Source organism: Oryzias melastigma, linkage group LG22 (assembly GCF_002922805.2).
Source record: "Oryzias melastigma strain HK-1 linkage group LG22, ASM292280v2, whole genome shotgun sequence".
Taxonomy (NCBI): Eukaryota; Metazoa; Chordata; class Actinopteri; order Beloniformes; family Adrianichthyidae; genus Oryzias; species Oryzias melastigma.
In genome coordinates this window covers 16,893,885-16,908,950 of record NC_050533.1, presented here as the reverse complement: position 1 = coordinate 16,908,950, position 15,066 = coordinate 16,893,885, and the positions used below count along the sequence as shown (strand labels likewise).

The window sequence follows — 15,066 nt, the reverse complement described above, 5'->3', positions numbered from 1 at the left end:
TTTTATTTTGCTCACAGATGCAGGAGTGCCTGTGAGTCTTTAATAAAGCTTGTATGTCTCTAATTCAAAGTAAAATGTAGTGGGTCTCTGCATCAGCCAACATAGACATTTAAAACTTTGTAGCATGTCCCCCTGGATCTAAAATTAAACCTTCAAACCAAGTGTTGCATAAGACTGAGCTTCTCTCGTTTGCCTCTGATACACTCGCGTGGGCTAAAGATGAGAAACTGGGCCGAATTAAGAAGAGGTTCTCATTAGAAGAAGCAGTCGGAGAGACGATATTTTCATCAAGAAAAGAGTGCAGAGATGGAAGAGAGAACACTGATCTGATCCTGTTTTAATGAAGCCTTAAAGTGAGCGCAGAGGAGCAGTGAGGAGTGATGGACACATGACAGGAGGACTCTGAAGGAAGGTGGGATTAGAAAGAGGAGAGCCCTGCGCTCTCACAAAATGAGGTTGGAGATTAAAATCAACAACCATCTCACTTCAGGATTTATTTTTTCATTCATTTTTTTCTTGTGAGTTGATGTTGCATTTCAGCGTTGCCTCAAAACTCTATATTATAGCGAGAACTTTGAGAAAATCGTTTGAGTCAAATTAATTAAATTAAAGACCGTTGTCCTACCTCTGGCTTGGGGACGAAGGCCCGCCCAGGTATGGTGAAGCAGCTGTGAACAGTGCACAGATACTGAGCCATGATGGAGATACGGCTCCTCTGCCTGCTGCCCGTGCTGGCCGTCAACCTCTGCAAGGACACAACAACTCTTATGACCAACAAGCTCAGTGACACCAAACAGATGGAAGAAGGAATTATGCGTGGTTTATGTTTATCATATTTTATGTCAATAAAAACAGAAATACATTGCCAAAACAAAAACTGAAAGAGAAAGAACGCCATCATAACTTAAAACTTGCTATTTTTCCATATTTTCCAGATGGGCTTTTAGATGTTAAAACTAGTGCTGTAATTGCAATTATTTCGTTTTTTTGCAATTAATTAATCTATTTTTAATCATGATATTGCTGTAACAAGCCTATTTTTTTCATTTATGACATTTAAGTGCCATAAAACATCAAATTACAACAAAAAATGGCTTTATGATGTTTTATTATTAAAATAGACTTCCAACCATTACTTATACACTTAAAAGGGTCTTTTTTTCCAATCTCAAACTATGAAGAAAACAAATAAAATAACAACAAAACATCAGGACCACATGGCTCTAGTTCAGGGGTCGGCAACCTTTAACATTAGAAGAGACATTTGGGCTCATTTTCTACTGATCAAAACCTAGAAGGAGCCGCATGGCCTTACTTTAGCCTTTAAGCAATTTGGATTTGCATTTATGACCTTCTTTTTTTTTATAAATATGAATTATGTCTATTTTTTGGCACGAACAAAAGCAAAAATATAAAAAGGAACTAGGATTTCTCAAAATGAGATTTTTTTTAAAGTTTTTTACTTTTACCTTTAGTAGAGGCCTAACTGGCGAAAAAGTAAGCTTGTTGCTTAATTAGCATGAAATTCAATAAGCCAAAAACGTTAGCATGTTGCTACAATAAAAGCCAGACTCTAAATTAGCCTAAAAACCCTAGTAGATAACAAAACAGACAAAAATGTTAGCATATTGCTAAAATATTAGCTAAAGTCCAAATTAGCATAAAATTCCTCAGTAAACTAAATTAGTCAAAAACGTTAGCCTGTTGCTAAAATAGAAGCTAAACTCTAAATTAGCCTAAAAAAACCCAGTAGATAACAAATTAGCCAAAAATGATAACATGTTGCCTAAATAATATCTCCAATTTTTGGGAAAATTACTATTATTTTATTTTTCTTCAGCCAGAGAGCCACCATGGAGAGATAAAAGAGCCACATGTGGCTCTGGAGCCACAGGTTGTAGACCCCTGCACTAGCTGAACACATAAAAACAGTAAGAACATTTTTCTTAGCAATAAAAATAAAAAATAAAAAAATCAATGAACTTCTTATTAATATCATAACACATATATTTACAAACCTCATTCCATAGTTTACTGTCTCGTGTGATCAGCCCTTCACATATTATTTTATAGTACGAACACCTACTCAGGCTTTATCCCCTTCATAGTAAATAATTGTTGTGATGTTGTTGGCTTGTTTGGATTATTTCTGTTAAAACTACAAAGTCGCACATTGACGACGTCACAAGAGCAACGCGCACAGAGGAAGAGAGACACCAAGACATGCACTGAGAGCAATGTGAGAGGCGTTTACAGTTGAGTTAAGCTAAAACGTTCATGTATGTAAACCAGTAAAGCATGTTTTTTTATATTTGAGAACACATGATCAGTTATAGATTAAAAACAAGATTACTGCAGCAAAAATACATTTTTCTGTAACTAATTAATCACTTTAATTTGAAACTCCTAGTTAAAACAGGATTTTTCTTTTTTTTTGGCAGTCATCAATCAATGCCTGCACTCACCCACCTCTGCCACCTCTTTCTGGAAAGTGAGCGTGAGCCGAGTGCGTCCAAAGGCGAAGGGCCCTGTCCTGTTTGCAACATTTTCCAGCCACTTGATGATGAGGGGGGTGGAGACGCTGAATGGCAGATTCCCGATGACGTGAAGGTTTGGTGGGTCTGTGAAGACCCACATATTTATATGTATATATATATTTTAGTCACTTTCATTTCATCTGCTTTCTAAACCTTATTCCCTGCTCTCACCTTGATCCCATGCCTTTGAGATGTGCGTTGGGAATCCACGATCCATTCTGTAGGTGAGGATGTCACCGTGGACAATCCTCAGCTTGCCTGGCGCTGCCTCAGACAGCAGCTGTGGAAGAGAAATTAAACTGAAACAATGTGGAAAGGCATCTACATCAGCAGATGTAGATAGATATTAGTCACTCTGCAAGTGGTAAATGAGGTTGAATAAAAAAAAAAACCTTGCTACAACCGTGTAGCACTCTGAGTATGATTGCATACCTTGAGCCCAGGGATGAAGCGTGAATCTTTTTCCACAACAAGCAGATCTGCAGCTCCAGCATTGAGGATGGAGCGAGTGATTCCCCCTGGACCTGGACCCACCTCACATACGTGGGCGTCATTTAAACAGCCCGCCTGACGAACAATCTTATCTGGGGGAAAAAAAAAACTCCACCTGATACTTATAATTATTATACAGAGCTTATTTTTCTGTATAAATTGAGATTGATGTTATTCATTGTTTGATTACTTGTAAGGCTCCTCGTGATGAGCCAGGACACATCAATTAAACAGTCACCTTGCTGAAGGACAACAGAGCAAATCAGGCCTCCACTGCATCACCGATAATTATATTACACTTTTGGCTCTCGAGGGTTGCAAACAGTGGAGTAGGTCAATTTATATTAGCAGACCTACTTCAACTTACCCATACAAAACAGCCTGTCAATTTTGATCTTTTCAAACAAGCAGATACGGGCTTTGAAGAAGGAGTACGGATCCTACAGCAGTGTCTAAAACAGCACTATAAAAAGTGGCTGCAGGCAACACAAAGGAAAAGTGCAGCCGAATGACTAACCGGTGAGCCTCAGGTCCAGCAGGAAGTTCTGGGACAGCTGCTTCTCAGCCCGCAGGTTGTACAGCTTTATCAGCTCACCCACTGTGGGCAGCGGAGGCAACCGGAAAGATGCCAGTTTCTTTGTCGCTGCCATGTTAATTCTAAGGAGGGAAAAAATAGATTAAAGATCTTAAACCTAAAAGCAATCTAAAATTCAGAATGTTTTTGTTCTCCTTTCAACTGCACATAAAATCAGTCTTTCAAACATATATTGACAGTAAATTTTACAGATTTTTTGTGCAATCTACAGAACTATGATCTATTTTGTGGATCATTTCTAATAAATTTTCAAATTTAAGTATTTTTCTAATATGAAGTCAGAGGTTTCTTATACTGTTGCTCAATTAAAATAAAGATGTTGGGCACCACCCAGTGGTAATTCAACAGCAACTTAAATAAAAAAAAACTCATGTTTACTCCTTCTAACAGCATGTCCCTTAGCAAAAAAGTAATATTTAAGTGTACTACAAGTAGTCTATACTAAAAAGTGGGGTAGTATACTTGAAGTTTACTTTTCACATACTATCTATATATAGTGAACTTAAGCTGCTCCAATTTAGTCTTTAAAAAAACTATTCAGTTAATACAGTGCCTATTCTACACGTACATGGTCAATAGTATACTTGTTATACGTATACTCAAGTACACTTTGCAAGATAAACTTCAAGTGTACTACTACACATTTTCCTCGCCGTTGAAAAAATGAAAACTGTGGAGCTTGAGTTAAAAATGTGCAATTTAAAAAAATTAAATGATGTAAAATGATGCTGGTGTTAAAAAACCAAGAGATACCAGCTAAAAACCGGTAACCTTGAGCTTTTAAGCTCATGTTGACATTTGCAGCAACTGCTAGCTTCTTTATGCTAGTGCTATAAATAAAAACCCCACTTGAAAACTACTGGCGCAGCCAATAAAAATAACTCGTGCTCTTTATATGAGCAATTTAAATGTTACAAATACAGAAAAAATGAACACAATAAAGAAAAACAATGGACAGAAAAATAATTCTCGTATTTACCCACGTTTCCAACCTGCATTCCGGTCGAGTCAGTCCATTTCCTCATTCGTCATCGTGTAGAAGGACGTTTATCCAATAGGAGGATGAAGAGAATAGTTTTAACCAATAGGAGTTCAAGTAGGCGTGACTCTCCGTTAGAAGAGAGTTTCATTGTTGATGTAATACTGTTTTATTGCCTGCAGAGGGCGACATTTTCCCATTGATTGAAGTCAAATTTGACTCAAGTATACATACTGTATATATATATATATATAAGAAATGAGTGTCAATGTTTTTCTTAGCAATAACTTATTGGCTATTTTTTACACCTTATAATTTGAAGTTACCATATTATAAAATACAATTAGCTGGACTACAAATATAATTTTTATTCAGTTATTTTTTTTATATATATAATTCTTCTTTGAGTCAAGCTCAAAGAGAATAACTTCTTGATCATTTAACTGAATACCAACCTCCATTATTGTCGCACATAATAAATATATTCATTGCATCTTGGCAAGGACCTTGTGGTCTCCCTTTGCTTTCTCACTGCAGCCCACACTGCGTCACAGGCGAGTTATGACGAGCTTGACTTGGAAATACCCAGAGCCTCCCGTGTTCAGCAGATGACTGGCACTTCTGTGTTGTGCTGTGGCTGGCCTTGAAAGAAAGTGCGTCCCTAAACTTGGAAGACAGAACAACATTGTTGGTTCATGCAATACGAAAGTGGTGTGTTTGATAGAAAAAAAAGGTCTAACAAAGAAGTATTAAACCAAGTGGAGACCAAATGATTAAATGCTCCAACCTGCTTGTTACATCTACAATATGTTTTATAATTTATTTATTATTTGCAGATTGAAGTCACTCATCTTATGGTGCTTTAAAGACTCTAATAGTGTCATGTTTTGTCAAACTTTTGATGGATTGCAGTTTAATAAAGGGGCATATGCAATCCTATCTTGGCTAAATTCATACATTCGTAATTTTCGTGTCAGGAAGTGAAAAGTTGGTCACATTTGTTTATCATTCTTTAAAATAAAAAAAAATCTATGGTTCTGAACCACATAAGAGGAGCTGTGGTATTTCAGCATTGAAATTCCTGTGGTAATGACTGAGACCTGGTGATACATGCTTTGTGGTATTTTTGTGGTAGTCTGAAATTTGTTGGGCCTCATTTTGAGGATCATTTACCATAAGATGGTGAGTCTTTCACTGGGACGGCTGTTGATGTATGTGGAATTAAAAAGAGAAAAGGTATTTCCCACTTTTCCTTTTTCACATGGGTTTGAGATGACTAATTTAAGGAGAAACATCACTTATCATCTTATTAAGATGAAATAACTTTAGGTTTAAGTTTGTCGTAAAGAAAGCAATACTGTATAAGTAGGAACCACTTCATAAATCTTAATGAAAGAAAGATTAATATAATAGCTATTAGCAACAGTGATTATCAAGGATGTTAAAAATAGATTTTGGGAAGTTTTCTTCAAAAAAAATGTAAAGTCTAATCAAGGAAAATTTGGATCTAATTCATTATTCTACTAATATCACAGTTTCCATTAAGAAAAACACACGAGTCTTAATAATAAAATAACAAAAACAAGATTGAAGGAATAGTAAAACTTTTAATAATATCCAAGTAAATTAGTGTATCTGAGCTTACAACCAGTTGAAACAGTAAGCATTTTCCCATTAAATAAAAGGGTTAAAATCAATAAACAGGTCTGAAAGTGTAAAAAAAACAATAACCACAAAAAAACTATACTATAAGAGGCCAATTTTCAGCATTATGATTGTCATGTTTTGAACCTTGAAAATAAACATCTCTTACTGTAGGAGTAGTTCTTGAAGCCAGCGTCATTGTTGGGAGATCTCTCTTTTTATGTTTTTAACGGCAGTTTGGTCAACATTGGGTGACATCATATTGACTTTTTACCATCCTATAAATCCATCCATCCATTTTCCTGACCGCTTCTTCATCCAAAACAACAAAAAATGTAGTAAATTAATCATTTTGTCTTGTTTTGCTCTCATCTTTATATGGTTTTAACAAGGATTGTAAGTTTGATCATTGCTGGTTGTGGAAAACATTGCAAAATCTAAAAGAGAGTAGTGCTCGGTCACATGTCACACTAACAAGAAAGCTACAGGACTAGCTAAAATTTAATGTTAAAAATATTTCAATCACTACTGTAAAAATGTTGGGTTAGTAAGTATCTAGCAGTGACAGATCACAAACCAATTGTTGCAGAAAATTTGAAAGAAAGCTGCATTTTTATTTTTCCTGGTACTTTCACATAGTCAGCTGATCCTTGTAAATTGTTGCCTGTTAAGGTCTAAACATCTCCCTATCTTAACAACAATCTCAAAAAATCTTGCTTCTTGCTCCAGATACATAAACCCCTTTTTCATTATTTTTAAATGCCAAGTGATTGCGGTTAATGGCAAAATAGCTCCAAAAGGTCACCAAAACATTCAGCTGGTTTGTGGTCCAGAACTATTTTCTCTTAGACTTATTGCCCCGTAACCTGAACTATTAACATTATACAACGCCTTGTTAATTAAAAAATGAACATTTTCTCACAGCTCCCTGTACTGTTTAGATTATTTTTTAACTTTTTAAACTAACTTTTTTATTCAATGCTGTTTTTATAATTGTTTTGGGGAAAAAAATAATTAAAACAACCAGTAAATAATTCCAACAATGACGTAATACTGAAACTGACAGTTCTCTGCAGCGTTTTATTCCACATCTTGTATTAATCAGATGTCAGCGCCGTTCGTTCTTCTTGCATCATACAAATGTGCTGTTTCATAACAGCTGCTGACTCAGTGGACCCAAACAGAACCACCTCTCAGAGGGCATTGCATGTGAAGAGTCTTTCTCATAGAATTCCACCACATGACTTCATTCGGGTGTGGAAATCACGGCCTTCAATCAAAACATCCTTATCGTGACCTCAGTTTGGGAAGCTCAACGTAGGGGAGGAAGCCGCTTCTCAGATACAAGTTTTCTCTTTTTTTTTTTTGCTCCTATTCACACACGTTCATTTTTTTTTTTTTTTAAGATGAAAAAAAAATGGAAACTATCTGACAGTCACACAAATAGATCTTTTTCATTCAGGTCTGATTTGTGCAACAAAACACCAACAATGATTTTATGTGTCCACATCCATCTGACGTAACCATTCTGGGAGTATGTCTGCAGCACGCCGTGTCTCTTGTTTGCTTTGGTTTCCATTCCAAGATAAAAGTGTAATTCTGTCAACCAAGAATTCCCCTGTGGTCATCATGCCTGACTTTTACTTTTGTGGAGAAAAAAAAAACAGGTTGTGGTGCACTCCCTTTCCTTTTCAGCTCCATATAGTGCGATTTCAACAACACAAACATCTGTGTTCCAAAGTAGCAGCATTAGTGAGCTTCAAATGATAGAAAACATTCGCAGAAAATATAGTGATATGAAAATATGGATATTTTTCTAGCAAAGCTGGAGCTCCAATAACGCCAAACTGTAGCAATTTTAACAAAATACGAAAAAAACAAACTACTTCCACAGATATTGCACAGTTTTGCAGTGTTCTAATTGTAGTTTGTTTCAAATTATGTCATAAAAAGATGAATTTATTAATGCTTAAACCCATAGCGCTCCACATTTCATCACATCTCGTTGCCAGAAAACTGACATTACCTCAACATCTGCGCAAAAACCGACACACACATAAGAGTTATTAGGATTTACCAAAGCTTTACTGGTTGAAACTTTCATCGTGAGTGAGGCCACATTGTGTCCCAGAGGGAGGCAGCACAGGGCAGACTCTTCCCAACTTCAAGCACAATATTTATCTTCTTGAAAGTATGTGCCAGAACTCTGAAAATATGGTGCAACAACGCAGGCAGCCTCTGCAGTTTATGTAACCATCACGCACATTTTAGCTCGTGAGGTTGTTTTTTTTCATATGTGTATATGTGCACACGTGACATTTGATTATCCATTTTCAAAAGTAGGATAATAAACAGTTTACACTTTGCTGTCATCTAAAATATGTGGGGGGGACAGAGAACACACCCAAGGATTCTTGTTGTCCTCACTCGGATGGTTTCGTTTTCAGACACTTGCACTTTGAATTTAGGGTTTAATATCAAGCGGCTATAAGTATGTTATGAACATTTCATACATTTCATCATCACCAATAGGGTTCTATGTAAAATGGAGCCTGAAATGTGACGAACATGTTGACCGTAGTTTACTTTAAAGACGCAGTCAGGTGAAAACTGCGTTTTTGATGTTTTTACGTGTTCTTGTGGAATTTTTCTCATGATGGACGACATATATAAAGAAAATAAAGCTTAAAATATTATAATATTTCTTTGTGCAGTTTAGCTTATCAACTAGCTATTGTTTATATTTGATGCTTTAGCTATTTTTTATATTTTATCACTGATTTTTTTGTATTTGGACAATTACCGGTGTGAAGGACAATGAGACGACTGTGTTGCGATATTGGGCTAGATAAACAAAACTTAATTGAATTAAATTTTGTAAAATCCCACAATAACTTGCCTAGCGATGCACAAACGCCAGAATTCTATCAGGGAAGCCCAGTATGACAGTTTACGTGTGTTTACATAGACTTTTCTTTGAAGGTGGACGGTGTAAATGCAGCATAAGAGTCAAATTTGGACTTGGACTATAGACCAGGTTTTTATGTCTTAAAATCAAACATTTTTTCAAAAGTTGTTGATGCTCTTGCCTATTTTTTAATAAGTGCATGAAAATCCAAATGAATTAATCTAAACTTTTTTTGGTGGAGGGGGACTGTATAACTCAATTGTTATTAGGTGCAAAATAAAAATGCAGCTTAAGACATAAATAAAAGGTAGGTAAGTGGTTTGTTTAGTCAAAAGTGGACTGGCAGAGCATAATAATTACACCTCAGCTTCTGCTGCCCAACCCTAAATAGCTTTCTGCAGTCCCGCTGGTGAAGTCCTGCAGAGTTTGGCCACACTCTGCTCCTCCAAATTAGCAATTGGCGGTTCCTTGGACCACGTTTGGAGCTCTGCTAGCTTGCTGGACTTTCCCATCACAGCAAAATGTCATTTCACGGTCCAGCTGTCACCAAGGGTCAGCGGGGGGAGTAAGCTCTCAGGCTGGCCAGCCAAAACATCCAGCGTTTAAGCTAACCTCAGCTGCTAACAGCCACCATCCTGGCAAAAAGAGAAAGTTAAATATAGATCTACACTCAAGAGAGGGATGTTGAAGGAGTTAAAAGAGCTGGCCCCGTGACAAAGGACATCACATGGCACCTCTGCCTTCCTCCTGGCTGGATAACGGCTACTCTTCAGTCACTGAGAGCTGCCTTCCTCGCCCTCTCCCCTTTTTAATACATTCACACACTCATTAACTTGTTGAGGGAACGGGGAGGAAGGAAAACGAGAGGTGGTGTGTGAAGCAGGACTGAGGCGGCTGTGGGAGTGACAGGAGGAGGGAGGGCAGGAGGGAAGTTACAGGGTTCTGTTATTGCTCTGTGCCGTTCCCTTCTTGACCCGAAGACCTGCAACAAGAGAGAGAAGCCGAGCGCGGAGTTTGAGATGGCTCTTGGCAGCAGTCAGTAACAGACACTAAAAGTGGGATCACACACACTCTTTAAGAGAATATAAAAAGACACTTTTCCTCCAAGTTTGTCTCTTCGAGGATTATTGGCTTTAATTGAGGATATCTCAACATCAGGTAAGGAAAGTTCTCTTATTTTTCTCTTATAACTATGCAGTTGATGGAACTTTCCTTCTACTTGAAGCGCTAAAGTGTAGCTGACATTATTAAAATACTTTTGAACAAATCTTCCACACACTAACTATTCAGAGTATGCAGTTATTTATTCAAAAATAAGTATTTCAGCATTTTATTTGCAAAGACATTCCCTCATAACAAAAAAGCTCTTTGGTATTATGCCATGCAGGGAGGAATGAACTAAAAGACTGCATGTGAATGTATGAATGAGACCATTTAGGGGAAGAATTTCAGGCTTTACGTGTGGGAGGATAAGCCCAGCTTCACCACAGAATAGGGGATAGTGGTTCGCCAAATATATGCGACTGAGAAGCTCATTTATTGAGGCCATAGCTTGAAAAAAATGATAAGCAACTTATTCTAACATGCAACCTTTGCCCTCAACTCCAACACCTCTGCAGCACCCAGCAAACTGTCTAACACACACACATGTATATCACTTTCGCTTGATCCTTGATGAGTTGCAGGAGGAGGACATCTTTCATCTTGAATATTTTTGGGGGGGTTGTCGTGACGCCAGCACAAATTCCATTTCATCCGCATGAGGTCATTGGCGTCTCAAAGGAGACACCCGGCTCCTGGGAGTCGCCGTTCGTCAAAGCGTACATCACCTTGTCGCAGGAGCAGCATTATCCAGCTTATACGCTGATGCACTCAGTGGTATCACTGCAGAGATATTCCTCTTTAACATTTTTGTACTTGTTCCAGCTGCACTTCACCTCGCGCCATGTATGAACCACCCGAATGAGTGCAGGAAGCACTGATGGCCTGTCAGTGCTAGCTTATCTTACTGTAAATTAGTAATCACACAACTGTTTAAAGTGAAACCAAATTGTCTGATCTCATCTAATGTGTCAGAGTTTTACCTCATCACATCCCAGCAGCCTGATGTCACCCGAGTTGTTAGCGACAGATTAACTGCGAGGTTTGCTTAGAGGAGACAGAGGTTTCTTTATAGCCGTATTAGCTCGTGTGTCCTTGGTTTTGTTTCTTACATTCTGGGGCTGGCTGTTGCAATTCCCTCGCAACATGTCACCGTAAATGAGAAGAAACACAACGCAGAAGGTGGAGCTTGTAGCTGTCAGGAGTGGGTTTCTTCCTCATCGTTCTGGAGCGCCTCAGCAGCAGCAGCTGTCACTGACACATGCTCACCTCCACTGACATCAGGGCCTCTAGACTCAAATTCCAAATATACTGTTTAGTTGCATTTAGATGTTTCGCAGAACTGTGGCTCTAAAAGCAGATGGAGTAAAAATATGAACCCAAGTAAATAAAATCTTTATTTATTTTAGAAGAAATTTCAACCTCAATGGTTTTTGCTTTATTTTTTAATACATCAGCTCTTATGTTTGTTGCTTGTTTGTATAGGTTTGATTATGGGAATCTCATCAATTTATTAGTATTTTTTATTTATTTCATAAATTCATTAAAAAACATATTCACACAAACACCATTAAATATAAGCAGAAATAGTGATGTATTATGGGATAAATGTCTTCATGATTTAATGAAACTCAATTTCAATGATTAAATCAAATTAAATAAACCTATTGAAGAAAATGTAAGCATAAACTCACAAAAATGCATTTTTTTCTACTTTTAACCATTTAACACCTGTGGTGTTGCTTAAATACAAAATCTTTGACATACTGTAACTTTTTAACATAAACACTGGAGCTCCGGTGTTAAAGAGTTGACCAAAAACCCATGTTATTTACGGCATTTGAAGCTTTACATGGTGCAGAGGTAGAGTGGTCGACCTCCAACTAGTGTCTAAATGTCCTTGGACAAGACACTGAACTCCACATTGTCCATGGTGTTCAGTGTTTAGCAGCAGAGCCACTATCTGTGTGTGAATTTTTAAAATGTTGTACTTAATCTTTACATTTTTACTGCTATACTTGTTGCATGATCATCAGAGCTGGAGTTTTTAGGGGTTTTTTAGTTTTGGATTTTTTTCTCCCAACATGTTTTTGAATTCGGTTTTCCTCTGTGAAAAAAAAACATTACGAGAAAGCAGAAAATTGCTTCAATTTTCCCATCATTTCTACTCACTCCAACAGTGTGTTTACTAGTAGAGAGGAACTGACTCAGCCATGACTCCCTCAGTGAAGCTGCGTGATCTCGACAGTCATCTGGCCAATGGAGTTGCTCACAAACAGAAAAGTATGACTGGTTTCTGTGGGTATGTGTCCACTGTCATTCCAAACTAAATTCAGGTCTTTGGGTGAGAATGAATTCTTTCTCCTTTCATGGTATTTTCACAGGTATTCAGTCGGATCTTCTCTGTGAAAAACAATGGACAATAGAAGAACAGAAAACAAAAGAAATGTTTACCAATCAAACTTTAACTGGTTGTGGTTGCACGATGATTCCCAACAATTAAGAATGGATTACTCTTTAAAACACAAAAAGCCTCAATTAAAGCAGAATTTTTAGGTCTTGATGAAGAAAAGTCAGTAAATATAGGAACCATGTTACAGAGGCTAATGGTTAGCCTCTGTAACATGCCGCTAACCCATTTGGAGTTATTTTAGCCACTGACACCCCTGTCACTTCTGTTTTAGTGTTTATCATGTTCAGGAATGAGCTAATTCTTGCATACGATGTTTAAACAAGACTGTTGCTACCTGATAATAGCACATTTACTTGGATTTAGAAGAGTTTTGGTGCAAAACGTCAAAGCAAATCTTGTCAATATTGCTCAACACTTTTTCTTTCACAGCTCTATTCCGATATACGAAAGGCTTGGTATCATATAACTCCCGCTCGGCCCAAACCACAATGAATTTCTCCTTTATAATCAATTTTCAAACAGCAGGCACTTCAATATTTTGTAAAGGATGCTATCTATATGTCACTACCAAATCCAAGTCCCTGATTGGTCAAAGTTCAACGGGCTTAACTTTCATCACACATTCAATAACCATAAGTTTTGTACCTAAAGCTGAAAAAAATGACTTGAAAACTTACATAGTGATGCGTCAACATGAGAGTTTTAAACACAGAACCCCAATTTGTGCATTTACAAGCGTTTACATAGACTTTATATCTGAAGTGGTCACTTGAATGTGTTTTTCAGATCCTGTTATAAACAGCATTAGATGCAAACATCACTTAAGTTGTGGATATTGATTCATGGTTTCATTGTGGATGTCTGCTTCAGAATATGAGTAAAAATAAGGAAGAAACATGTTTTTCACAAGGCTCTAATTCATAATATGTGAGAACAGGTCATTTGCCCTTAACAATGGCCTCCAGTTAATTATTACAACAAACAGTCAATGACGTGACCATTAATACTACTGTCTGACTGCACAACTGCAAAAAAGTCATATTTTTAAAAAACAACTTATCGTGTTTTTTTTCTCAGTTTTTACAAAACACATTTTGCAAATATTTTTGGAGAATCTTTGCATTCAATGATCATATTAACGTACACATTTCTCAGTCAGCGATGTCGTGCAACATTTGTTTGCTTCTTCCATATGTCGCTTGGTTGTTTCTATTCATAGAACAGTCAGAACTTGATCTCCCACTTGGTCTTCATACTGTTAAAGATGATACCATCCATTCCACGAGTGTAGAAAAATCCAGCACTACTTGGTGTTAGGTAACAGATGCTCATGTAAATGCTGTTACCATGGGAAGAGTGGCTAAAAAGCAGGTCCAGCTTACAGCATTTAGCCCTCTTCAGTGATGGATGTGTTTACATCACTCATTAAACCCAGAATATTACTGGAGGTGCACCAGCTTGTACGCAGTAATCAGGTTATGTCATGAAAGCTTACAATAGTTTATGATATTAGTTGCAATGCTGGTCATCCGTGCAACCAAAACCATGAAAGGATCAAGTTGACGTGATATCAGTAAATTACAACAAGATGACACCTTCCACCCCATGTGGACATCTTACCCCTGTAAGAGTGTCAGCGTTAGTTTGAGTTATTGTCACTATGGGGTATTAATAGAAGCTGTCATTACAGCAAGACAAGCTGTAAATGCTTGGGTTTTGTCCACAAAATCTCCTTGACAGTTCAATTCCACTTAAGGAAGGGAAATAATGTAGCATATTTGAAAGTCTCTCATAGTTTTGTTTCTATTAAAAGCTAAATGTATTCTTTAAATATCATTTTATACATATTCTTTATTGTCTTTCAGTCACATAATAAACACATTCCTCCATACAGGAAGAAACTCACTCTCCTTGTTTGGTATTGGAGGGTTTACAATAAATGTACTTAGATTTGCTCAAAACTAAGCATGTGTTTTTATTCAGTCCCATTAGTTTGAGCTTCTCCTTTTATTTAGTTGGTTTTTATATTTGTAGAATTCATCAATCTTGTGCACTATGCAGAGAACTTTTTTATTTTTATTTTTTTACAATTGACACACTTATAATTCAAAACTAATCAGTACAGCTGACTGTATATGAGAACTGGACTGAGTGGCTCCTCCCCCTGTTGTGTTCCAAACAGGAAGTACCCACTGGCTCCAAGAAGCCAAAATCCTATAGACTTCTATTGAGAAATAAACTGCTATTACTCAGTAATTATGTTAGTCAGAATAATAATTCTTGCTCTGATACAATGTTTTAACATGCTATTTATAATTAGATCTTTTTTTAAATTATAATAAGGTTGAGCTGGGCTGGGATTACATAAATGTGCTTCCTCCCACTCCCTTTCAAGCA

At 37.1% G+C, this 15,066-nt stretch overlaps 2 protein-coding genes and 1 long non-coding RNA gene across 4 annotated transcripts in view; 1 reads left to right on the top strand and 2 right to left on the bottom strand.

Annotated features, from left to right (window-relative positions):
• Positions 1–496: 496 nt before the first annotated feature.
• On the bottom strand, positions 497–4,764 carry LOC112142510 (dimethyladenosine transferase 1, mitochondrial). 2 transcript variants are annotated; one of them, XM_036210086.1, is made up of 6 exons: positions 4,608–4,764; positions 3,547–3,686; positions 2,970–3,121; positions 2,709–2,817; positions 2,470–2,621; positions 497–745 (listed from the first exon to the last, which is right to left on the bottom strand). In XM_036210086.1, the coding sequence occupies exons 2-6, from the start codon at positions 3,677–3,679 to the stop codon at positions 602–604; spliced, it is 690 nt and encodes a 229-aa protein (XP_036065979.1). In that variant the 5' UTR covers positions 3,680–3,686; positions 4,608–4,764; the 3' UTR covers positions 497–601. The 2 variants fall into 2 exon arrangements, with proteins under 2 accessions (XP_036065979.1, XP_024121714.2); XM_024265946.2 differs by having other exon boundaries at positions 4,604–4,673.
• Positions 4,765–10,088: 5,324 nt separating this feature from the next.
• The window catches only part of LOC112149473 (filamin-A-interacting protein 1), a 22,504-nt gene continuing 17,526 nt past the window's right edge, over positions 10,089–15,066 (top strand). Inside the window, exon 1 of the mRNA XM_024277185.2 lies at positions 10,089–10,313. The gene's annotated coding sequence lies outside the window, so the exon portion shown is untranslated. The remainder of the gene's footprint in view (positions 10,314–15,066) is intronic.
• The window catches only part of LOC112149480, a 24,630-nt gene continuing 21,526 nt past the window's right edge, over positions 11,963–15,066 (bottom strand). The window contains exon 3 of the long non-coding RNA XR_002919788.2: positions 11,963–12,659. This is a non-coding gene — a long non-coding RNA (uncharacterized LOC112149480). The remainder of the gene's footprint in view (positions 12,660–15,066) is intronic.

Excerpts from the sequence above, each read along its gene's own strand:
- LOC112142510 (XM_036210086.1), bottom strand. The coding sequence starts at position 3,679 with ATGGCAGCGACAAAGAAACTGGCATCTTTCCGGTTGCCTCCGCTGCCC. Across the intron at positions 2,818-2,969 it reads GCTTCATCCCTGGGCTCAAG|CTGCTGTCTGAGGCAGCGCC; the intron begins GTATGCAATCAT and ends TCTCTTCCACAG. Across the intron at positions 2,622-2,708 it reads CTCAAAGGCATGGGATCAAG|ACCCACCAAACCTTCACGTC; the intron begins GTGAGAGCAGGG and ends GGGTCTTCACAG.